Source organism: Typopeltis vanoorti, chromosome 14, assembly GCF_054136105.1.
Source record: "Typopeltis vanoorti isolate ZY-2024b chromosome 14, IOZ_Tvanoo_1.0, whole genome shotgun sequence".
In the NCBI taxonomy this organism is placed as follows: domain Eukaryota; kingdom Metazoa; phylum Arthropoda; class Arachnida; order Uropygi; family Thelyphonidae; genus Typopeltis; species Typopeltis vanoorti.
In genome coordinates, this window is record NC_143562.1 from 37,035,075 (window position 1) to 37,061,775 (window position 26,701).

General features: G+C 35.6%; 1 protein-coding gene across 2 annotated transcripts in view; it reads right to left on the reverse strand.

The window, feature by feature from the left end:
- The window catches only part of LOC150099370 (uncharacterized), a 462,639-nt gene that overhangs the window by 233,379 nt on the left and 202,559 nt on the right, over positions 1-26,701 (reverse strand). For both annotated transcript variants that reach the window (XM_090403434.1, XM_090403433.1), the window contains exons 17-18: positions 11,756-11,878; positions 9,875-9,970 (exon numbers count right to left, since the gene is read on the reverse strand). In XM_090403434.1, the coding sequence (XP_090259560.1) occupies positions 9,875-9,970; positions 11,756-11,878 (219 nt within the window). The remainder of the gene's footprint in view (positions 1-9,874; positions 9,971-11,755; positions 11,879-26,701) is intronic.

The window sequence follows — 26,701 nt, forward strand, 5'->3', positions numbered from 1 at the left end:
AATGTCAGTTCTGCTGAATGGAAATATCTGTAGAAGAGAAACAATGTGGAAACTGTCTATAAGACAGTGGTTGAAAAGAGAGTGCGTGCGTGTGCATGTGTGTCAAAAAAAAAACTTTTTGAACAGCATCAAGAATTTTCAGAGTGGTTTCAGGAGTAAAATCAAAAATATGAAACAATATTCCAAGGTTAGACAGATTTAGGATTTGTACAGAATAAATAGCTAGACAAATAAAAAGCAGTGTCTTCAGTAAGGAAGAAGATTTTTTGAAGCTAAAGATACTATAGAAACAATGTCATTATTCCAGGAAAAACTAGGGGTAAGAGTGTGTCCAAGAAGAGAGGCCTGGTCTTGAATATCAAGTTGAGCATTATTACAGGTAAGGGGAGAAGCACCAGGAAGTTTTTGGTAAGAAATAAAAGACAAAACTCTGTTTAGCATTGAAGGTGATTATTGTCCCAATGAAGGATGGCATAGGAATCAGTTTAGAGCACATATTGTAGATGATCCTGAAGTTTAAGATGTTTTAGCACTGTAAGGTTTATCTCTAAATAAGATGAGTGGAGATAGCTATCAACATAAATAGCATTTGAAGCAGTGAGAGAAGGTTGTTTATGAAAAGGAAGGGGGTGTGTGAAATAACCGAGCCCTGAGGAACACCTGCATTTGTCAGTAAGTCGAAGGAAGAATGCTCACGACCATTACATCTAGCAAGCTACCTGAGAGAAGATTGGCAATCCAATTACAGAAAAGATTCCAATTTGCTGAGAAGCCCTTGATACCAAATCCTATCAAATATCTTGAAAATGCCAATTACAACAGCACAGATTTTTCTGGACCTCTGCATGGCACATATGTCCAGAGGCAGATGATGTGGGTTAGGACATCTGCTGCAGATCTTGGTTGGCAAAATCCATACTAATACTAATAGTTACTGATTAGATCAGTGATTCTTAAACGGTGGGCTGCAGTCCCCTAGGGGGCCATGGAAAATTTATAGGATATTTCTAGTTTTTAAAATTTTGAAATATCTTAAAATACTTATTTTTTTTTGCTCTTTATTTTGCTTTGTATCAAACTTGTATCGTTTTGTATTAGTAATCTGAATTATGCAGTTTAATGCAGTAGTTATTTTTGTGGTGGTGCCACAAGTTGACTTTTTGCTGCTGGAAACACTGCCAGTTATTACATCTGCCTACTGGACATGTGATAGGAGTGATTCTCTGAAGTTTTAAACAATACTAGTACGAACAACGTTGTTAAGTGCTACTTGAGTGCAATTACTTTTTGAAACCTTCAGTGCTGTAATACTGATTTGTTATTTCTTAAAATTTATCCCTTCATAAAATGAGAAAACAAAGAACATTATTTGATTTCCTAAATTTTGGATACATATCCGGAGGGAATATCTGCACCTGTTTACCATTGCCATTCAAAATTTGTTTTTGTTTCTATATATTTGTGTGAAAAGGGATTTTCCACAATGGTAAATATTAAAAGGAAACAACAAAATCAACCCCAAATAAACTCCTGCATGCGAACAGCATTGAGTAACACAACTGAAGCAAGAACAGAATCAGTAAGGAAAACCACTATTTTTTTAAAAAAAAAGTTCAATTATTATTATTATTATGTTACTACAAGGGGGCCGCAAAAATATTTTAGAATACTTGGGGGGGGGGGTGCAACTACTAAAAGGTTAAGAATCACTGGATTAGATGATAGTGATGAACTTCTCCTATCATTAATAAAACTGGATAGCATTTGGAGTCAATAGGCCAATACTTTGATAGCAGAAACATCTTTTTTTGGAAGTGTCTGTATATGGGTTTCCATGCAATGGGGCAGATACTAGCTAAATATAATGTAGTGCAGAGATGATACAGAATATTAGAAGTTCAGAAGCATATCTCTTAAACAGAACTGGTGAGATACCTTTTGCACTGCATCTTGAGCAACTTGAATACCTAAAAGGCTTCTGATCTTGATGGTATATCACCGGTTCTATTTAAAAGATGTGCTTCTGATCCAACTCCTCTACAGGAGTTGGATAAGAAGAATGTTATCAAGAAGTTAGTTTTAAATTTAAATGATGTTGTAATATATACTACCATCTAAAAAAGATAGAGGTGGGAGAACCTGAAGGATAAGTTGCACCCAAAAGCTTTTGTGAGGGAACAGAAAGCACAACTGTAATGGTTAAAGGCAAAGAATTTTCTACATTTAGCCCATTCAAAGCACACTTAGCCCTGTTAACGATGATATTGCAAATATTGTGGGGCTTCAGTGTAAGCTCTGAATGAGCTGAGGTTTTTGACTCAAGCCACTTATGATAAGCAGAATACCAAGCAGTTCCGCACCCCAAACTGCCCTGGTACACTGTTTAGAAAACTGTCTTGAATACTGGGTGGGAATTTTGAACATAATGAGAAATGAAGGGGATGCTTAAGGGTCAAAGCTATATAACTGAGAGGAGACCTCCATATAGCCTTTAAAGGAATGCGGAGAACCGACCAGGGCTTCTTACCTAATGTCCAATCCTCACCTTCTCATGGTGCACCCTGTTGGGTATCTACTTGGATACTGAACGGACGAGGATGGGCTGGCAATTTGGGATTTAGCCGACCAAACTGTATTCTTATTGGTTAAACCAAAATATAGAATGATGGTAAAACATGACAAAATTTCATGCCGGCTGGGGTGTTGCCCGGTTAAACAAGGCCCCCGTTGTTTTCGCCAGGGAACCAGGGCAAACAGCGAAAAGTCAGCTACTGGAAAAAATCTGAAAAAAAAACCCCAACTCAACATCACCAGAGTTAAAGATCGGTACTATCAACGTAAGAAGCCTGAATGGCAAAGAAATGGAGCTGGCTGAGGAATTAGATAAGTACCAGATCGACATAATAGGGGTGACTGAAACAAAAAAGACCAAAACTGGTGAGATCTTTCTGAGCAATAAATACAAAATGTTATATTCAGGCAATGACAATCAAGGAAAAGAAGGAGTAGCCATAGTATTCAACACAAAATATGAGGCTAATCTTCTTGAATGGCAGTCAGTCTCAAGTAGAATAATGTGGGCAAATATGAGAATGGGGAACTGGACAATGAGACTTATTTGTGCCTATGGTCCCACAGAAGGTTCTACTAAGGTAGAAGTAGAGGAATTTTTTGAGGCTTTAGAAAAAGCCACTGACACAATGAAAAATGAAAAGTTGATCCTTGTTGGGGATCTAAATAGCAGAGTAGGAAATGATTGTGAGACATACAAAAATATTTTGGGAAAATTTGGAGAAAAGAGCAAAGCTAATAATAATGGCAAATATCTGTTGGATTTCTGCTCAGGACATGGACTGGTTATTACTAACACCATGTTCCAACATAAAAATGTGCACAAATTCACATGGAGAGAAGAGGCTAGGAATAAGAAAAGTCTCATTGACTATGTTATTGTTGATAGTGATGTTTTCTCCCTGGTGCAGGACACCAGAGTGTACAGAGGATTTGAAATTGGAAGTGATCACTATTTAGTCTTGAGCAGGTTAAAATTGAATTTCATATTGAAAAGAATAACATGTAAGAAAGTTTTAAAGCGAATAAAAGTTGAGCAGCTCTCAGATGTGAGCTGTAGACTAAAATACACAAAGATTATTGAAGAAAAAATGAAAGAGTTTGAGAACAGGAATCAAACCTTGGAGATTCAGTGGCAAACTCTGAAGAAAACATTGATTGATTCTGCCAGAGAGGCATGTGGTGAGGTTGTCTGTAAGGATAAAAAAATCAGAACTCCCTATTTGACACAGGAAGTTAAAGAGGCAGTGAAGGAAAAGAAGAAAGCATACCAAAACTTCCTGTCAAATAAGTCAGCTTGTGCTCTTCGAGAATATAGAGACAAATGCAAGAATGCTAAACACTGTGTAAAACTAGCTAAACAAAAGTCATGGGAGGACTTTGGCAAGAATATAGAAAATAAATATCAAGAAGGTGGCAAAATATTCTGGAGGTTGTTGAAGAAACTTAAGAATGGAGGAAAGAGTGCTATAAAAGGAATTAGAGATGATAAAGGTGACATGAAAACGGGAGAAAAAGATATCCTTGAAGTATGGCGTAATTACTTTGAAAAACTGCTAAATGAAACAAGCAGTGATAACAGCACAGTGGTAAAAAACACTGACCAGGCATGCAGTCAGGAATACATATCCATTCTTGAAGTAAAAAAAGCCATCAAAGGCTTGAAATGTGGAAAGGCAGCAGGAGTAGATGATATTCGACCAGAAATGCTGAAGTATGGGGGTATAAGAGTCTTACAGTGGCTGCACCGCATAGTTCAGAAAGTCTGGACAGAGGGACGAATTCCCGATGATTGAAGTAGAGCTCTCATAGTACCCATATATAAAAAGGGAAATAAAACTGCATGTGAAAATTGCAGAGGTATTTCCCTACTGAGTGTTTCTGGCAAGATCTATGCAAGTATACTTGAGAAACGGTTGAGAAGAATTGTGGAAGAAAAGCCTGGTGAAGAACAAGCTGGATTCAGGCCAAATAGAGGCTGTCAGGATCAGATCTTCACTTTACGACAAATAGTCAAGAGAGCATGGGAATATAACAAAGATCTGTATTTAAGTTTTGTCGATCTGGAAAAGGCATATGACAAGGTGCCAAGAGAGGAGCTATTCAATACGCTGCAGTTATATGGTGTCAATGAGGCATTATATCAAGCAATACTTAGTCTTTATTTGAGTTGTAAGTCAGCAGTTAGAATTGAAGGAAGTACAGGAAGATGGTTTAATGTTAAATCTGGTGTGAGACAAGGATGTACATTATCCCATCTGTTGTTCATTATCTACATGGATCACATTATGAAGGAAAGTGGTATTAAACATGATATCAAAATTGGAGATGTTAATGTCAGCTCTTTGCTTTATGCGGATGATGTTATACTTCTAAATAAATCCGCTACAAGTCTGCAAGATTCTCTGACTAAATTGAATAGCTGTTGTAATAGATATGGTATGAAGGTCAGCAATAAAAAGACAAAGACAATGAAAATAGGCAGAATCATTGAAAATGTCAACTGTGTTGTGAATGGAGAACCTGTGGAACAAGTAAAATATTTCAGCTATTTAGGCACGATTTTTACTGAAGATGGTAAATTAAATATAGAAATAGACAACAGAATCAGCAAAGCTGGTAGTATGGTGGGAAGTCAATTAAATAAATTCATATGGAATAAGAGAGAAATTAGTAAAAACACTAAATTAGCTGTATACAAGACAGTGTTCAAACCAGTTTTAACTTATGGATCTGAGAGCTGGGTCAGAAGTAAAACACTTGACCAAAGACTAGAGACCACAGATATGAGAGTCCTGAGACAGATTATAGGCGTGAACAGATGGCATCAATGGCAGTATCATATTAAAAACGAGGATATTAGGAAAGAAAACTTGACATTGTCAGCATCCAGGAATGCGTTAGCAGAGCTAATCTCAGGTGGTATGGTCACTTAAACAGAATGGGCAAGGAAAGATTAGCAAAACAAGTGTTCTCTGCTAGGTTGGCAGCAAAACGACCCAGAGGAAGACCAAAATATAGGTGGATTGATACAGTACAAAGTGCTTTAGACGATAAAAATATAAGATCTGATAATGTTGGAGTGTTGACAAGTAACAGACTGATTTGGAGGAAAATTGTAGATAGGAAATTAATAATGATGTAATTTTTTCCATGTAGTACTATTGTTGGATTCTGATTATATAGAGATTGAAGTAATTATTATTTGTTTCAGAATCCAACATGATCTTCCATCACATAGGCAAAACTTGTAAATATTATTTAATGTAAATCACTTATTTTACAATTAAATATTCATATAACTACCTTAATTTTGTCTAATATTAAATTAATTAATCAAAGATATATGTATTAATAATGAAAATACTGTATTAAATATTATTAAGTTATTTTATTTATTACTATGTTAATATTATAGAATTTGTACTTGATAATTTTAACTGCGTATTAATTGAAATGTAAATATTCTCTATTTATTTCTGTTATAGAAGTTTAGAGTTATGCAATAGCTCAATTTTATTATATTTTATTTGTTGTCATGGAGACGCATGAAGAAGCGAGCGCGAGTGGAACAGAGAGTGAGCTAGGACAAGGATAATAAAAAAATTATATACAGGTAACAAGAGAGAGTTGGAATGGAAATTTTGAAGTGAAAGGAAGCAAGGGTATAAACTAGAGAGGTGGAAGTAAATAAAAAGTTCTCAAGGGCAGAAGTTAAAGGGGATAATAATCATAAGCGAAAAAAGACGAAGTGAATTTTACAGTTAGCTGAAAGTGAAGCCAGCAGTAATAATAAAAGGGAAATTGATGCTGTAATCGGATAATATAAAAAGCTGGACGTTCAAGGAAGAATTCTGAATAAACCCAGTTGGTCTAGAATTGCGGCTTATTTCCGATTTGCCCTAAGGAGAACTGCACAGTGTTTTAATTAGTTTATGAGTGGTAACAAGGATAGTTGAAGTACCCTGCAGTCGATGTCTGGATTTCTGAAGCGCGATTGATAGTGTTTTAATTATAACTGTGGATAAGTCTTGTAGATGTGTTCTTAAGTGAAATAAAAATAATTTAAAAGTTTGCTCACAATATATTTGATGTACTAGGAACTATTTCCGGTAAGGACTATCTTAGTGTATTATTTCAATGCTTGAAGAATTGAGTGTTAATTACGCTATGCTTAACCTAACCTCAACTGTGGAAACTCTTCGTGATTGAGAGTTGAAGTTAAGAATTGTTAGAGAGATATTTTCAACTATTAGTGCCTGCGATATTTTGAACTTATAATATGACTGAGAAGTGTGTGAAAACTGATTAGATAGGAAGTTCTATTATATTTATATATGTATAGGAACTTTGTAACTCAGAAGCTGAGAAAGTGTATGTGAAGGCTTGGAAGGTTGAACTAATGTGATTAACTTGGCTTAATGTTTGACTTGTTTTTATTGTTTAAATTAGAAGTAGAATTTATGTATGTGTTATATAGCTTATATTAAATGTTTGTTTTTGTTAATCAAAAGTTGTATTTTGCCTGAATCTCTTTTACTGCACCATTCATAAAATATTCGAACCAAAGCGGGTAAATTAAGTAAGTCAAATATACTCGGCCAGTATATATATTAAGGAGAAATAGTTGAGGGTTGATTTTTCTTCAAGTCTTGAACTAATTCAGATATAGAGTGGCGCAGTCTTTAAATATAAATTTTCTCTATATTTGAATTAGAAACCAACTAGCAACTATTTTTAGGTTAACAACATCGTAGTAAATAACATGTCGGATCCAAGGTACAGATTAAGACGAAGTAGGATCCAACACTATCATATCCTGTACACCCCTTGAGGATACATGGCAGGAATTTGATGATGATGATGATGATGATAAGAAATGAAGGCCCTCAAATTCAACATGGGTAATTACTCTAATAAGATCACAACAAGTATCTGAATCTGGAGAATAAAAATAGCAATCTGACCATAGAAAGGAGGAGTAAAGGTCTCAGAGATCTTCCCAATAGGCACAGTTATAGTGCCAACAGACACAAAGTTGTAAAATACCAAGGAGAGCATTCCACTAGAGATGAAACTTGATAAGAGAAAGAGATGGAAGTGCAAATGAACACAAATTGTTCTTTCTCTCAAGGTTATATGGGCTTCCAGATTCATTCTTCAGTGCCTGCTTACCAGAGCAAATTGTTAGAGTGCAACATTTGAGGAAACTGATGACCCTTAGTTTTTGTGTTGAATGGTGGTATGAGTCTTTGTGTATGTGTGTGTGTGTGTGTGTGTAGATTTATGGTAGACAGTGAAGAAAAGACAGCTAGAGGAAAGATGTGTGAACATGTATCTAGAAAAGGAAGAGCTTAGTTTTTTTCAATGTCAATGGTAAATTGGATGAGTTTGTGCTATTTGCTCAAGCAATTTAGGAATGTATTCAATATTTGGTGGCTGTGATACCAAATAGCTATACTGTCATCATATCTGAGATAAACTTTGGGCTTGCTAAATCTAAAATTTGTTTCTCAAAGTCTTACATGTACAAGTTAGCTTTGGCGGCGGGAGGGGGATAGGGAGCCCATGGTAGCACCTTCCTTTTTTTTTACAGGCAGAAATTGTTTTGCCACATGAAATAACTGGAATGAAGTGGGCAAAGAGTCATGATATCAGACTGAAATCTGTCCTGCTCAGTTTTGACATGATTACTTACAAGTAATCATGTCAAAACTGAGCTAAATATTCGTTGTTGAGTCTGATGTTCTTAATTTTATTTAAGAAGTGATGTGTATTCTTTCTGTAGGAGGGTGAATAATCTTCCGACTACTTGAATGCCACCACTAGTATCTTGGCTAAGCAATAATTAGGACTGTTGATTCCTTCAACTATTGGTTGCAGTGGTGCATTTATTTCATATATTTTTGGCAGAAAGTAAATTCTAGGGGTAACGGCATAATGCAGTAACAGCTTTTTAACTGTTCTGCTGGCCACATGGTGACTGACTTAATTTTGTTGTACAACAGAGAAGTCTTACAGCTGCATAAAGAAGTTGACTTTCTTCTTAAACTTCTGGAGGTTGCAGTCCTTTTTGAAATGCTTCATGGGGAAAGGCTATTCCACAGAAATGAAGTGGATGGAATGAAAGTTGACTGGGAGCAGGTCTGATGAGTATGAAGTTTGACTGCAAATAGATATTAAGCAGCGTTGCTTGAGTTCCTGTAGGCACGGCAGAAATGGAAGGCATAATGGATGCTAGTTGTAATGAACAGTGGTAACGGAAATATCAGTAGAAGAGACACAATACAGAAACTGATTTCTATAAGAAAGTGGCTGAAGAAAGTCTGTACAAAATGTCATTAATCAACTGAACTGCCTTTTTCTGAACTGCATCAAGAATTTTTAAGGAGGTCTTAGGTGCATCACCCCAAACATGAGAGTAGCATTCCAAGGCTGACCAGATTTGGGATTTAAAAAGAGTAAGTAACTGGCGAGAAGAGAGAAGTACTCTCTTGAGCAGAAAAAGATGTCAAGTTTTTTTGGAAGCTCATAATGCTATAGAAGCGATATGATTATGATTACGAAATAGTCTGAGAAGAAAGATTTGGTCTTAACTGCTGAGTTAAGCATTACCAAAATTAAGTGGAGAAGATTTGAGGTCTTTTTTTGTGAGAAAACAAGCCATATAAGATGTGGTTGGGAGAGATTTTATTCCTACACTTTGATCAAAAAACACTCTCCATCTAGCCTTTAAACTCACATCAAGCTTATATTCTTATCTGCTCACTCAAGGATTGACCTCTTCTATTCCCAGTTCCAGAGGTCTAGAGAATTCTTGCTCATGCAGGCTGGCCTATTATGAACAGATTAGAAGAACTGCAACATCTACTTAGGAGAACACAAATTCATAAATACATTCATTGGAGAGCCAGGAGTTTAGAAGACCTCTGGATGCTGTTCATGGAATCAAATTGAAAAAAACTAAGATAAGCTGTTTCCACATAAAATCTTTTCTAGATCTGAAGCTGGCCCTGAAAATCATCCTAACCAAAATATATATGGATATGAAAACTCTCAACAATATGAAAATTTGCAATTTTAAGACTTTTTTTGCACAACACCCTAGGCTGTAATTAATGGAGGGACTTTAAATTCTAACTAGTTCCACTTCCCTTCTGTTATCTGCATGCACATTACAGCTTTATATAGTATTCTGATGTTTCTGTGACAGAGACAAAATACTGAAAGCATTATATTAATGATCAATTTCAATCATCAGTGCTGTGTATTACTTCAATTAAATCACATTATTATAACTCACCTTTAATATTTCAATTTGTGCTTTGAGAGACTCATTTTCAGTGTCTTTTTCTGTTTTTCTAGATTCAATATAGAGTATTTTATCTTCAAGTTCTTTCTGCAAAGAAAGCCACATATTACAGTATTTATTTTCACCTATAAAATTACTTTTTTTTTTTTTATTAAAAAAATTCTCATATTGTATCTGTCAGCAAACAACCAACAAAAAGATTTTAGAAACAGAATTTTTAGTAGGTATTTTGATTTAGCTGAATTCAAAATATCTACCAAACATTTCTCTACAATTCATTTACAATATCACTGACATAAAAGCTGAATGGTATCAGTGCCAGAAGGAGCCCCCCTGTGGAATCTCACTTGTAACTTTCTGCCTCCTCCACCTACTTCTTGATAATGCCTCCCCTATACATAAACCTTTGAAATCTGTAGGCCAACTGCCAAACAACTTCACTGGCTTAATATCTAAACCTATTCATTACAACTTAAATATTAACTTATAGGAGCATGTATAGAAAAAAATACAGAATTTATTACAAAACTCCAATATATTTCATCTAATGTAACATCAACATCTTCAGGGAGAGGAAAGAAGATCATTTAACTACACTCAAAACTTAACGGTATATATCAGAACACAGAATTATAAGTAAATAATTATTTATTGACTTATTGCTGATATTTTGCTTATGCATAACCAGCATCTTCAGAGCACAAAAACAGTTTGTCACAGTATGCGCGACTATAACAACATGGTGTAACAAAGGGACTAATTTAACAAAATTGTAGCAAAAACACAAAGACTAAAGTCCTAATTAGGCACCCTCTATCTATATAAAAAAAATATATTGTAGTAACAACACAAAGACTAAAGTCCTAAAATAAAAAAATAATAATAATAATAAAAAAAAAAAAAACAGAGAGAGAAAGCAGGTACTAGTTATGTCTTAAGATGACTGTCTCCCAAATCTTAGGCAAATTTATACAGCCATAATTTGTTGAGATTCGGAGTATGTTTTAAGGCTTCTGTTGCTGCTAAGAACAATCTCTCTGACTTGTAAAAGCTTCTGTGCAATACTTTTGTTTTCTTCCAGTTGATCCTGTGTGCAGGGGATATCCAAAGCATGGCCTGCTAGGCTCGACTTGCCATAGTGATAGTGCCGGATGTATCTTTCATGTTCACTGATGCGGATGTCCACAGTTCTTCCTGTTTGAAAGTAGTAGGTTGATCACATGAGCAGGATACCTTGCAGACTCCTGGCTGTGATAAAGGACGGATGCTGTCCTTGGGTGAACGGATGAGAGTTGCTAATGTGACACACAGTCTGAATACAGTGAGTAGTTGATGTTTATTGAGAATTCTAGATATCTTTTCTGATGTGCCTTTAATGTATGGGATGGTGACTGTGTTGTTGTAGTTCTCCATGGTGGATAGTGGGAGGGGTTTCTTAGGAGCATTCAGTATTTTTTTATCTTATGGGGATTATAGTCATTGTCCAAGAAGGTGTGGCATAAGTGAGCCATTTCAGCAGCAAGAGCATGGTCATTGGAACAGATTGCTCTCGCTCTGTGAGTTGGCATTGTTAAGATACCATACTATTGAGAAGGGTGATGGTGTGATTGTTTGTGTAACTATTACAGGGAGATATTTTTGCTCATCATCATTTGCTCATCAAGAGTGGATGACAGCAGCAGAGTGTGTCTGAGGCAGGTGCATGAATTGGAACTCACAAAAGTTATAAACAATAATTTGATAATTTTCCTGTAGTTTCAACATCCTTTACAAAAAATAGGAAAAAAATGGGAAGAAACTACTAATTGGGAAAGCAGGAAAATACAGGCAAAATAATAGGAGATTTCTTCCATTATATACTACAAACATTACCTGTGATGTAGTTAAAGCCTTTTCAGATGTTTCTAATAATATTTGATACTGTTGCTCTTTATCTGCTATTAATTTTTTTTCTTCTTCTAACTGCATTTTTAGCATACTGGCTTCATCTTCTAGCTATAAAAAAATAAAGCAATAAATACTATTTAAATTGCAAGTATCATAAGTGTATTAATATAAAACAGTGATTAGAAATAGTTTTTCAGTTATTTGTACTTGCCAGCACCATGCCCAAAAATACCTTGTGAAGAAATAAAAGCTTACTTGCACTAATAAAAAATTTTATCACTAACAGCCAACTTTCAAGACTGAGAAATCAAAAACCTAATTTCAAACATAGCAAAAAAACAAACAAAAAAAAAAACATTAATATTTAAAGTAACTCTACAATCTTAATACTGTCTACTTTGGAGAAGTGCGTACATTCAATTGGATGGCATCTGGAATAAAGATCACTGTAGACTGCTCTCACATGCTGACATTGTAGATGTGGATTTCAGCAGCAATTGCTGCTAAAAGTCAGAAAATAGTAATCAAAGCATGACATATGCATGCCATCATATACTGTCTAATCTGAGATTTCAGTCTTATAAGGTGTTATTAACTGCATCAATCCACCTAATCCAAGCTTTTGTCTTTTCCTGCCTCCATGGCCTAAAACACAAAAAAACACCTGTTTTACAAAATCATTCTGAGTGACCATACTACAACCTTAGATTAGCTCTTAGCTCTGTTCACAGAGCTAAGAGCTAATCTAAGAGCTCTTAAGAGCTAATATTAAGCTAATATTAGTTCTTAAATTAAGCTAATATTGAATTATAACAATGTCAAGTTCATTTGTCATATTATTTTTCATACAATTCATGTCATATGTTTCCTCCTGCTAATTTTATTCAGAACTCATATCTGTGGTCTCTAGTCTTTGAATCACTATTTCATTTTTAAACACACTTTAGTTTGGACACTTTCTTAATACTGCTAGTTCAGTGTTTGGTGAATTTCTTTCTTATTCCATATAAATGTATTCAACTAGTTCTGCACTTCATCAGCTTTCTTAAGTTATTATCTAGTTCCCAATTTAATTTGCCATCTTCACTAGAAATTGTACCTACGGCAGTTGAAATTTTTCATGTTCCTGCCTATTTTCATAGTTTTTTTGTCATTTTATTTTAGTAATAAATTCTAATTTTCATGCCAACTTTGTTATAAGCAGTTATTCAATTTAGTAAAAGAATCTTGAAGATATACTGGATTTATTTAACAGTGTATTATCTTAATAAAGAGCTGACTCGAATATCTCCAATTTTGATATTAAGGTTAATGCTGCTTTCCTTCACAGTGTGACCCATATAGATGATGAATAAGAATAAACATAGAGTGCACTCTAGTCTTACACCTGCTTTTCAATCAAGCCATCTTCCTGTATCCTCTTCAGTTCTCATTGCTGACTTACAACTTAAATAAAGTTATGTATTGCTCTGTGTAATGTAAAACATTACATATATAACTGCAATTGGCCAAGTGATTGTGGGATTTGAATCCCACCATGGGCATGGTATGGATGATTGTGATTATCTTTAGGTGGGAGATGAACATCATCGTCCGGTGTGAGACCACTGCCACACTTATTAGAGACCTGAAGTGGCTTGAAAAAGTTTCCAGGTCTGGGCAAGGTTTCTAGACTATGTAAAAATAAAGTACAAAATGAAATTACTAATGAAATTACAAATACTAACCTTTCATGGGTGAGAGCAACATAAAAAAAAATATGCCATTTGCAGATCTATAAAATTTAAATACAGATCCTCACTCTATTCTCACATTTTTTCAACTGTCTTAAAAATCTTATGTTTACACCCATATTTAGTTTAAACTCACTTTTTTCTTTTCCAAGTTTCTCTTCTACAATTCTCTTCATGGAATATGCAGTAGGAGTTAATCTCACATTCGCTTTTATTCCTTTTTAGAGATGCATACTATCATATTCCAATCAACTAGAATATGACATTAATTATGCAGCAGCCACCATAAAACTTCTATGCATCCATATTTGAGCATTTCTGGCCGAAATGCTCAAATATCATCCAGTATATAGTTGCCTTCAAACATTTCAGGTTTATGATGGGTTTTTTTTGGCTTTAGTATTAATATGTATTCCAGATTGCATTCCTCAGTATTTTCTACCACCTTGTCCATTGCTAAACTCCAGTTTTTCACTGTTCCAGTGAAAAACTGGAGTTTAGCAATGAACAAGGAAGACTGGCAAAAGTTTCTGAAGAAAGCCAGGACACACAAAGTACTGTCAAGCTACTGATAATCTATCACTGCTCATATCATTTAATAATCTTTCAAAGTAATTATGTCAAACATGTAGAATAACTTCCATTTTCATATAATTTTCCTCATCTCCAATTCTTTTTATAGCAACTTCCTCTACTTCTAAGCATTTTCATCATCACCATCATCAAATTCCTGCTATGTACCCTCTAGTGGTGCACAAGATATGATAGTACTACATGAAAAATTTACATCATTACTAACTTCCTATCTACAATTTTCCTCCAAATCAGTCTGTTACTTGTCAAGACTCCAACATTATCAGGTCTTCTATTTCTCTCGTCTAAGGCACTTTGTACAATATCAATTCCTGCCATGTACTCTCAAGGAGTGTACAGAATATGATACTACTACATGAAAAATTTACATCATTACTAGCTTCCTATCTACAATTTTCCTCCAAATTAGTCTGTTACTTGTCAGGACTCCAACATAATCAGATCTTATATTTCTATCGTCTTTGTACCTTATCAATCCACCTATATCTTCATCTTCTTCTGGGTCATTTTCCTGCCAACCTGATAGAGAACACTAGTTTTGCTAATCTTTCCTTGCCCATTCTATTTAAGTGACCATACCACCTGATATTAGCTCTGCTAATGCATTCCTGGATGCTGACAATGTCAAGTTTTTTCCTAATATCCTCATTTTTAATATGATATTGCCATTGATGCCATCTATTCATGCCTCTAATCTTTCTCAGGACTCTCATATCTGTGGTCTCTAGTCTTTGGTCAAGTGTTTTACTTCTGACCCAGCTCTCAGATCCATAAGTTAAAACTGGTTTGAACACTGTCTTGTATACAGCTAATTTAGTGTTCCGACTAATTTCTCTCTTATTCCATATGAATTTATTCAATTGACTTCCTACCATACCAGCTTTGTTGATTCTGTTGTCTATTTCCATATTTAATTTACCATCTTCACTAAAAATCGTGCCTAAGCAGTTGAAATGTTTTACTTGTTCCATAGGTTTTCCATTCACATCGCAGTTGACATTTTTAATGCTTCTGCCTATTTTCATTGTATTTGTCTTGTTATTGCTGACCTTCATACCATATCGATTACAATAGCTACTCAATTTAGCCAGGGAATCTTGCAGACTTGTAGCAGATTTATTTAGAGGTATAACATTATCTGCACAAAGCAAATAACTGAGATTAACATCTCCAATTTTGATATCAGGTTTAATACCACTTTCCTTCATAACGTGATCCATATAGCTATTGAATAGCAGAGGAGATAATGTACATCCTTGTCTGACACTAGATTTAACATTAAACCATCTTCCTGTACTTCCTTCAATTCTAACAGCTGACTAACAACTCAAATAAAGACTAAGTATTGCTTGATGTAACGCCCCATTGACACTATACAACTGTAGCATACTGAATAGCTTCTCTCTTGGCATCTCTCATGTGCCTTTTCCATATCTACAAAACGTAAATACAAATCTTTGTTATATTCCCATGATTTCTCAACAATCTGTCATAAAGTGAAGATCTGATCCTGACAGTCTCTATTTGGCCTGAAGTAAGTGGTTTTGCTTAAAAGAAGAGGGTGTGAGGAACCGTTTTAGGGAGAAGGTATTAGAGAGAATTATGGATGGACTATAAAGTGTACAAGACTGGTCGAGACATAATTCAAATGTAATTCTAAGCTGTGCAATTGAGGTGCTTGGTGAAACATCTGGAAAGATTAGAGAGCAGAAGGAGGGTTAGTGGTGGAATGATAATGTACAAGATGCAGTGATGGCTAAGAGGAAGGCAAAGCAGAAGTGGGACAAGTCCAGAGTGGTAGAGGACAGAGAGGAATATAGAGAGAAAAAGCGAGAAGCCAAAAGAGTTGTTGCACAGGTGAAGGCCATGGCATATCAAGACCTTTATGATCAATTAGAAACAAAGGAAAGACAGAGAAAGCTTTATTGATTGGCAAAATGTAGAAACAAGGCATCAAAGGACATCGTATACATGTGAGGCAGATAAAAGACTCTGGAGGAAGGGTATTAAGGAGGGACGTGGATGTAAGAAACAGATGGAAAATATACTTTGCTGGGCTTTTTAATGAAGAAAATGCAAGGACTCACAGAGAAGATGGGGGAGTCTAATGAGGGGATGGTACAGAACATTAGTAGAGTGGAAGTGAAGGAAGCCATAAAGAGGATGAAGAATGGAAAATCGGTAGGCCCTGAAGGATCCCAGTGGAGGCATGGGAGGCACTAGGGGAAGTGGGAATTGATCTGCTATGGGACCTGTTCATAAAAGTTTGTCAACAGGAAAATATACCTGAGGAATGGAGGGAAAGTACTCTCGTCCCCATCTACAAGAGTAAAGGAGATGCCCAAGACTGTAAGAATTACAGAGGAATAAAGTTGATGTCCCACACAATGAAGATCCCAGAGAGGGTTCTTTAATGGAAGATTGAGGAAGAAGGTGGAGATTGCAAAGGAACAATTTGGCTTCATGCCTGGTCGATCAACGATAGATGCTATCTTTGGGTTACAACAGATGATGAAACGTTTCGAGAGAAGCAACGGGAGCTACACCTGGTTTTTATTGATCTGGAGAAAGCATATGATAGAGTGCCAAGGCAAGAAGTCTGGAGGTGTTTGAGGTAGAAGAAGGTACTGGAGAAATATGTCGGATTGGTGCAGGAGATGTACAGAAATGTGAAGACAAGAGTTCGAACCTGCCTGGGAGAGACAGAAAGTTTTCGAGTGACAGTTGGCTTGCATCAAGGGTCAGCATTAAGTCCGTTCCTGTTTAATATTGTGATGGAGGTGGTGACAGAGGAGGTGAGAGAAGACGCACATTGGACTATGTTGTATGCAGATGACATCATGCTGTGTGCAGAATCAAGAGAAGAAGTGGTAGCTAAACTGGAAAGTTGGAGAAAAGTACTGGAAGAGAGAGGTACGAGACTGAGCAGGTGTGCAGAATCAAGAGAAGAAGTGGTAGCTAAACTGGAAAGTTGGAGGAAAGTACTGGAAGAGAGAGGTATGAGACTGAGCAGAAGTAAGACAGATCTAGAGCTGGAAGGAGATGTCATCAGGAAGGTCAGTGACTTTAGATACTTAGGTTCAACAATGAAAGAGGATGGTGAGGCTGAGAAGGAAGTGGGATGCAGGATACAAGCAGGATGGAAGAACTGGAGAGAGAGATGGCTGGAGTGCAATGCAATAAGAGGGTTCCGATCAATCTAAAAGGCAAAATCTACAGGATAGTAGTGAGACCAACTATGATGTATGCTATGGATACTGTGGCCCTGAGGAAAAATAACATCAGCAGGATGGAGGTAGCAGAGATGAGAATGCTTAGGTGGATGTGCGGTGTGACCAGAAAGGATCGTCTGAGAAATTACTATGTAAGGGGAACGGTGAAAGTTACAAACTTAGGAGCAAAGATACAGGAGGCGAGATTGAGATGGTTTGGTCATATGATGAGGAGGAAGAGTATGTGGGAAGAAAAGTCATGCAGATGGATGTGCAGGGGAGGAGGAAATGCGGATGGTCAAAGAAGAGATGGAGGAAGATGGTGGAGGAGGACTTGAGGATGAAGAACTTCGATGTGGCTACAGCCAAAGACAGGTGGTTGTGGAGGAGACTCACCACAAACAGTGACCCTACTTAAGTGGGAAAAGCTGCAGAAGAAGAAGAATGAGAGCTCTACTCCAATCATCGGGAATTCGTCCCTTTGTCCAAGCCTTCTGAACTATGCAGTGCAATCACTATAAGACTTTGATAACTCCGTACTTCAGCATTTCTGGTCGAATATCATCTACTCCTGCTGCCTTTCCACACTTGAAGTCTTTGATGGCTTTTTCTACTTCAAGTATGGATATATATTCCTGACTGTATGCCTGTTGAGTGTTTTTTACCACTGTGCTATCATTACTTGTTTCATTTAGCAATTTTTCGAAGTAATTACTCCATACTTCAAGGATATCTTTTTCTCCAGTTTGCATGTCACATTTATCATCCCTAATTCCTTTTACAACACTCTTTCCTCCAGTTCTGAGCTTCTTGAACAACCTCCAGAATATCTTGCAACCTTCTTGATATTTATTTTCTGTGTTCTTACCAAAGTCTTCACACGACTTTTGTTTAGCTAGTTTTACACAGTGTTTAGCTTTCTTATATTTTTCTCTGTATTCTCTAAGAGCACAAGATGACTTATTTGTTAGGAACTTTTGATATGCTTTCTTCTTTTCCTTCACTGCTTCTTTAACTTCCTTTGTAGATTATGGAGTTCTGATTTTTCTATCCTCGCAGACAACCTCACCACATGTCTCTCTGACTGAATCAATCAGGGTTTTCTTCAAGGTTTGCCACCGAATCTCCAAGATTTGGTTCCTGTTCTCAAACCTTTTCATTTTTCCTTCAATAATCTTTGTGTATTTTAGTTTACAGTTCACATTTGAGAGCTACTCAACTTTTATTCGCTTTAAAACTTTCTTACATGTTATTTTTTTCAATATGAAATTCAATTTTATCCTGCTCAAGACTAGATAGTGATCACTTCCAATTTCAAATCCTCTGTACACTCTGGTGTCTCCTGCACCAGGGAGAAAACATCACTATCGACAATAACATAGTCAATGAGACTTTTCTTATTCCTTGCCTCTTCTCTCCATGTGAATCTGTGCAAATATTTATGTTGGAACATGGCGTCAGTAATAACCAGTCCATGTCCTGAGCAGAAGTCCAACAGGTATTTGCCATTATTATTAGCTTTGCTCTATTCTCCAAATTTTCCCAAAATATTTTTGTATGTCTCACAATCATTTCCTACTCTGCTATTTAGATCCTCGACAAGGACCAACTTTTCCTTTTCATTGTGACAGTTGCTTTCTCTAAAGCCTCAAAAAATTCCTCCACTTCTATCTTAGTAGAATCTTCTGTGGGACCATAGGCACAAATAAGTTTCATTGTCCAGTTCCCCATTCTGATATTTGCCGACATCACTCTACTTGAGACTACCTGCCATTCAAGAAGATAAGCCTCATATTTAGTGTTGAATACTATGGCTACTCCTTCTTTTCCTTGATTGTCATTGCCTGAATATAACATTTTGTATTTATTGCTCAGAAATATCTCACCAGTTTTTGTCTTTTTTGTTTCAGTCACCCCTATTATGTCGATCTGGTACTTATCTAATTCCTCAGCTAGCTCCATTTCTTTGCCATTCAGGATTCTTATGTTGATAGTTCCAATCTTTATCTCTTTTGATGTTGAGTTGAGGTGTGTTTTCAGATTTGCTCCAGTAGCCGATTTTTCGCTGTTTGCCCTGGTTCCCTGGTAAAAACAACTGAGGACCTTGTTTAACTGGGCGACTCCCCAGCTGGCATGAAATTCTGTCATGTTGTACCATCATTTATGTTTTGTATTGAACCAATAAGAATATAATTTGGTCAGCTAAATCCCAAATTGCCAGCCCATTCTCATTCATTCAGGTAGATTCAGGTAGACCTAACAGGGTGCACCAGGAGAAGATGAGGATTGGACATTAGGTTAGAAGCCCTGGTTGGTTCTCTGCATTCCTTTAAAGGCTATGTGGAGGTCTCCTCTCAGTTATACAGCTTTGACCCTTAAGTACCCCCCCTAAGCATTTTTAATAGCCTAAAAAATGCATAGCCAATTTAGCCTTATGGGTACTAAACGAGTGATCATTATATGTGCCTTTAATTATCCAAACATTGATTGGGTAGACTAGAAATCGCATGATAAGAATGAAGAAGAATTTATTAAATTGTTGTGATACAACTTTCTCAAGCAGCATGTGAAAAAAGGAACTCAAGGTCAGAGTGTGTTAGATTTGTTCATTGTGGCAGAAGAGGAATCTGTTAAAGAATATGACTATTTTATCAGCAGTTGGTGACAGTGATCATGCTATGCTTTCTTGTGAAGTATCTCATATATTGATGTTTCCATTAGAAAAGGTTACATTCTGAACTACAAAGCTGGAAATTATGATCAACTTATGAAAATACTACCTTTGGTCCATAGTATCACTGAAAAGGAAAAATGTCAGCAATGCATGGGAATCTTTGAAAAAGTGCCTAAATGAAATAGTATTTCAATGTAACACTAGTTCAAAGAAGAAATCGGTTGGGAGTGAAATGGTTGTACAACCTTATTAAGCAAGAGATCCACAAGAAGAAGATGATGTGAAAAGAATATTTGTGAGAATGCAAGTGAGAGGAATTATGAAATATAGAAAGATGAAGCTAAAAAAGTAACGAGTATTGAGCAAAAAGCCAAATCGGAGTAAGAAAAAAAATTGCCCATGCAAGCCAAAGGCAATCCAAAAGAATTTTATCGTTATGTCACAAGCAAAAGAAAGAATGAATGTGAAAGAATAACTTTATTGAATACAGATGGTACTCTAGTGTCGGTGGCTAACGAGATTGTTCAATTAATGAGTGCAGAAAGCTAAATAGGAGTATGAAAAGAAATTGCCTATGCATGCTAAAGGCAATCCAAAAGAATTTTATTGTTATGCTGCAAGCAAAAGAAATAATGAATGTGGAAGAATAACTTGAATTATTCAAATATTGATTGGATAGCAGACAAAGCTCATGATATGAATGAAGAAGAATATATTGAGTTACTGTGAGACAACTCTCTAAAGCAACATGTGAAAGAAGCAACCTGAGGAGAGAGTGTTTAAATTGGATCATGGTCTCAAAAAGATAGTGACAATAGCATACTAACCAATTAAGTAGGCAACTATATAAATGTTTCAATCTGGACAGGTTACAGGCTGAACTACAACTCAGGAAAATACTATCTTTGGTTCCATGATATTAATGATTTGATTCATTAATATCAGAGAACCACTTTGGCATGATTAGATTTCCAGTGGCATATTATATTAGCAAGGTTATGCTACAAGAAACTGATGAGGCTAGGGATCTAGGGTGAATGGGAATTAATTTCAAAGGTCACATAGCAAAAGTTGCAAATACAACTTGGAGAATAATTACAATGTTGAAGCAGATCTTGACATGTAAAGATAAGGAATTTGCCTCTTTATGAGGCCTTGAAAAGACCACACCTGGATATATTGTGTGCAGATTTGGTCTCACAAGTTCCATCAGGATAAAGAAGCTGTGGAAAGGGTGCAAAGAAGTTACAAAGATTATATCTGGTTTATGGGATTTAGACTAGGAAGAAAGACTGTATGTGGATTACAGATTTTAGTCAACAGGAGAAAGAAGGGTGATACAACAGAGGTCTATAAACTTCTGAACGGGTGTTACAGGATATCCTCTGAAATGTTTTGTTATATGGAAGGTAGGGAGAGAACATGGTGGCATCCATGGAAGTCAAGTTTGTTCACAGTCAAGAAAGGGGTAAGAGCCAGGTTTTTCTCTCACAGAGTAGTGATTGAGTGGAATAGTTTGCATTAGGGATAGTGAGTGCATCTATTATGAATGAATTTAAGAGAAGGTATGACAGCTGGTTTGGGTGATTTATAGCCTCTCTCGATGAATCATTGACTCCCTGGAAGTCTCAGATGATAATAATTACCAACCTGAATTTCACCAACCTTGAATTTCGTTATCAGGTGACAGACCACTGCCTTGCTTATTAAAGGCCTAAAGTGGTTTATAAAAATTCCATGTTTGATTTCTAGAGCTTTCTGGACTATGTGAAAAATCAAATCAAAAATACAAAAAAATAAATAAAAAGTAGAAAAAATCCTCGGTCCACCCAAGGTAAATGTACTATAGGTTTGCAAACAACCATTCATAGGAGGAGCAACATAAAAAAACAAAATAAAAACCTTCTCTAGCTGATTCAATGCAAGTAACTGTCAACTACTAAGTGCCAAGATAAGGGAAATATCAACCATTTCTACATCTTGGGATCTCTCAGCCAATGCTGATATTGATGATGAACATTAATGTCATTAGAAATGCAGAAGTGTGGTTTTGGACATTTGAGAAAATGAGTTTTTGATTATCAGAACATCCATGCTGCAACCAAACTCAGTATATAGGATTTATCATTCCAACTTGACTGTATGGTTGAGTCATGGACTGAATACTACAGGAACCTGAAAAACCTGGAAAAATGTTACTAGTATTGTCTTTGAAGAATACTAATGTTTTGCTGGAAAGAGAGAGAGAGAGAAACACTAACATTAGCATTCTGACTTAAGCTAGCTGTATGAGGCAATGATTAACAACATCAACTTTGCTGAATTGGTAAAGTCATCTGTATAATGCCTTTCTGTGGTATTCTTATGAAGAATGGTCAGAGAACAAACAGATGGCACATGAAGCACTTTAAAGATAACTTCAAGGCAAACATGAAATAAATGTAATGCTGACATAAACAACTGGGGAAAGAATTCTAAACTGGTCAAAATGAGTAAGAATAAGAAAAGAGTGTTGAACTGCAAGGGGAAAAAAAGCTTTATGACCATCAGTATTTCCTGGAAACATGTAACCTCTATGTAAAGTCAATAAAGTTCATGCATCAACCTAATTGGCTATTTCCAGACTCATCAGAAGAGAAATTTTGTAAAAAAGAAAAAAATCACATTAATTTTCAGGAACAGTCAATGATATTAATAACTATAGACTACAGAAGAAAAGTTAAAGTGTATAATTCTTTAGCAACTACAAATGCTTGTCTAATTGTCTGAGTAGTAGCACATCTGCTTTCCAAACAACAGGCTGACCTGTTGGCTAAGTGGTTAGTGTACCTGCTCTCCAACTTGAGAGCTGTGGGTTCAAATCCCAGTATGAGCATGGATATTTGAGGTTGTCTTTAGGAGGGAGATGAGTTTCATTGCTGATGTGAGATCACCACCCTGCTTATTTGAGACCAAAAGTGGTTTGAAAAAGTTCCATGTCTGGTTCCTAGAGCAGGGTTTTTGGACTATGTAAAAAAATAAATCAAAAATACAAAATATATATAAAATTGATAAAATAGAAAAAAAAATCCTTAGCCCACTCATAATGCAAAATGTACTATAGGTTTGCAAATTAGCTTTCGTGGGTGGGAGCAACATTAAAAAAAAAAAAGCTGTGGATTCAAATCATGCAGTGGACACGGATGTTTGTAATTGTGTTTAAGTGGAAGATGAACTTCATTACCTGGTGTGAGACCACTGGAAGCCTCAACTAGCTCGAAAAAGTTTCATGTTTGGTCTCTGGAGTAAGGTTTCCAGATTATGTAAAAAAAATAAATAAAAAAATACCCCAAAAAATTTATACATATATATATATACAATTAATAAAAAAAAAAATATGTGTTACAAAATATATAGCAGAATCTTAAATAGCAAACTAATGAAATATTCCGAAAACTTTATTTTAGAAGTACAAAATGGATTTAGAAAAGGATGATCATGTATAGACCCGGCATTTTGCCTAAAATTAATATTAGAGAAAAGAAGAGAATACAATTTAGAAACACATATTGCATTTATTGACTTCGAAAAAGCATTTGACAAAGTTAAAAGAAACGTATTATTTAACATATTAAAAGAAAGACAAATACCAAATAATATCCTAAAAGCTATCACAAGTATATATGAAAATAATCAAATACAAATAAGATTAAATCACAAGCTATCATATATGAGAGAGTTAAACCAAGGGGTCCGACAGGGATGTCCCCTCTCAGCAACTCTTTTTAATATCTACTTAAATGAAATAATAATAAAATGGAATAAAAATTTACATCAAGGAATTAAACTTTCTCCTACAGTAAACTTAAACACTCTCCTCTTTGCCGACGACCAAATAATAATTACAAATTCTGAAGATAAACTACAGAAAGCTATTTTAGATCTAAATGAGATATCCAAAGATTATGGTATGATAACATCAACAGAAAAATCAAAAACTATGGCCTTTAGAGGACAAGATCCAGCAAGTACTAAAATAGTAATAGATAACAAGATCTTAGAACAGGTGCATTCATTTAACTACCTAGGATGTACGATGACATATGAAAATGAAAAAGATATAAAAGTAAAAATTGCAAAATATTTAAAAATAATAGGTGTAATTAACTCTATATTTAAACCAAACCTAGTTCAAAAACAAACCAGACTAAAAGTATACAATACATTAGCCCTACCAGCCTTAATGTATGGAAGCGAAATCTGAACAATAAAACAAAAAGACAAACAAAGATTAACAACAGCAGAAATGAAGTTTATGAGAAAAACTGCAAAGTACACCCTATTTGATCACAAAAGAAATGAAGAAATTATGAAAGAATTAAAACCAAGAACCAGTAATAGAAAAAATTAAAAAATATAAACATAAATGGATCGAACACATTCAAAGAATGAAAACAGAAAGATTACCGAAACAAGCCTTAAAATACAAGCCATTAGGAAAAAGAAAACCAGGACGTCCTCTTAAACGATTCAACGATGACTTCTAAGGCCAGAACAGGCCATGCAAGGCCTAAATCCTTGATATGCATGATGATGATGATGATGATAAAAAAAAAAGTCTTTAAGTTACCTATGATATTTATGTACTAAGGTTTAGACATAACTTGTCATTAGTGCAAATCATATAAAAAAATATAGGCATTTATTATAATATGAGGCAAGGCAATGTGCTTATATAATAATTACCTTTTGAATTGAAGATTGTGCAGACTTCATATCTAGTTCTAGTGTATGCAGATTTCGTTCCATTGAATATCTGGTGCACAAATTCACATGGAGAGAAGAGGCTAGGAATAAGAAAAGTCTCATTGACTATGTTATTGTTGATAGTGATGTTCTCTCCCTGGTGCAGGACACCAGAGTGTACAGAGGATTTGAAATTGGAAGTGATCACTATTTAGTCTTGAGCAGGATAAAATTGAATTTCATATTGAAAAGAATAACATGTAAGAAAGTTTTAAAGCGAATAAAAGTTGAGCAGCTCTCAGATGTAAACTGTAGACTAAAATACAGAAATATTATTGAAGAAAAAATGAAAGAGTTTGAGAACAGGAATCAAACCTTGGAGATTCAGTGGCAAACTCTGAAGAAAACATTGATTGATTCTGCCAGAGAGGCATGTGGTGAGGTTGTGTGCAAGGATAAAAAAAATCAGAACTCCCTGGTGGACACAGGAAGTTAAAGAGGCAGTGAAGGAAAAGAAGAAAGCATATCAAAAGTTCCTGGCAAATAAGTCAGCTTTTACATTTACAGAATACAGAGACAAATGTAAGAAAGCTAAACAGTGTGCAAAACTAGCTAAACAAAAGTCATAGGAGGACTTTGGCAAGAATATAGAAAATAAATATCAAGAAGGTGGCAAAATATTCTGGAGGTTGTTGAAGAAGCTTAGAAATGGAGGAAAGAGTGCTGTAAAAGGAATTAGAGATGATAAAGGTGAAATGAAAACAGGAGAAAAAGATATCCTTGAAGTATGGAGTAATTACTTTGAAAAACTGCTAAATGAAACAAGCAGTGATGACAGCACAGTGATAAAAAACACTGACCAGGCATGCAGTCAGGAATACATATCCATACTTGAAGTAGAAAAAGCCATCAAAGGCTTGAAATGTGGAAAGGCAGCAGGAGTAGATGATATTCGACCAGAAATGCTGAAGTATGGTGGTATAAGAGTCTTACAGTGGCTGCACTGCATAGTTCAGAAAGCCTGGACAGAGGGACGAATTCCCGATGATTGGAGTAGAGCTCTCATAGTACCCATATACAAAAAGGGAAATAAAACTGAATGTGAGAATTACAGAGGTATTTCCCTACTGAGTGTTCCTGGCAAGATCTATGCAAGTATACTTGAGAAACGGTTGAGAAGAATTGTGGAAGAAAAGCTTGGTGAAGAACAAGCTGGATTCAGGCCAAATAGAGGCTGTCAGGATCAGATCTTCACTTTACGACAAATAGTCAAGAAAGCATGGGAATATAACAAAGATCTGTATTTAAGTTTTGTCGATTTTGAAAAGGCATATGACAAGGTGCCAAGAGAGAAGCTATTCAATACGCTGCAGTTATATGGTGTCAATGGGGCATTATATCAAGCAATACTTAGTTTTTATTTGAGTTGTGAGTCAGCAGTTAGAATTGAAGGAAGTACAGGAAGATGGTTTAATGTTAAATCTGGTGTGAGACAAGGATGTACATTATCCCCTCTGTTATTCATTATCTATATGGATCACATTATGAAGGAATGTGGTATTAAACCTGATATCAAAATTGGAGATGTTAATGTCAGCTCTTTGCTTTATGCGGATGATGTTATACTTCTAAATAAATCCGCTACAAGTCTCCAAGATTCTCTGACTAAATTGAATAGCTGTTGTAATAGATATGGTATGAAGGTCAGCAATAAAAAGACAAAGACAATGAAAATAGGCAGAATCATTGAAAATGTTAACTGTGTTGTGAATGGAGAACCTGTGGAACAAGTAAAACATTTCAGCTACTTGGGCACAATTTTTACTGAAGATGGTAAATTAAATATAGAAATAGACAACAGAATCAGCAAAGCTGGTATCGTGGGAAGTCAATTGAATAAATTCATATGGAATAAGAAAGAAATTAGTCGGAACACTAAATTAGCTGTATACAAGACTGTGTTCAAACTAATTTTAACTTATGGATCTGAGAG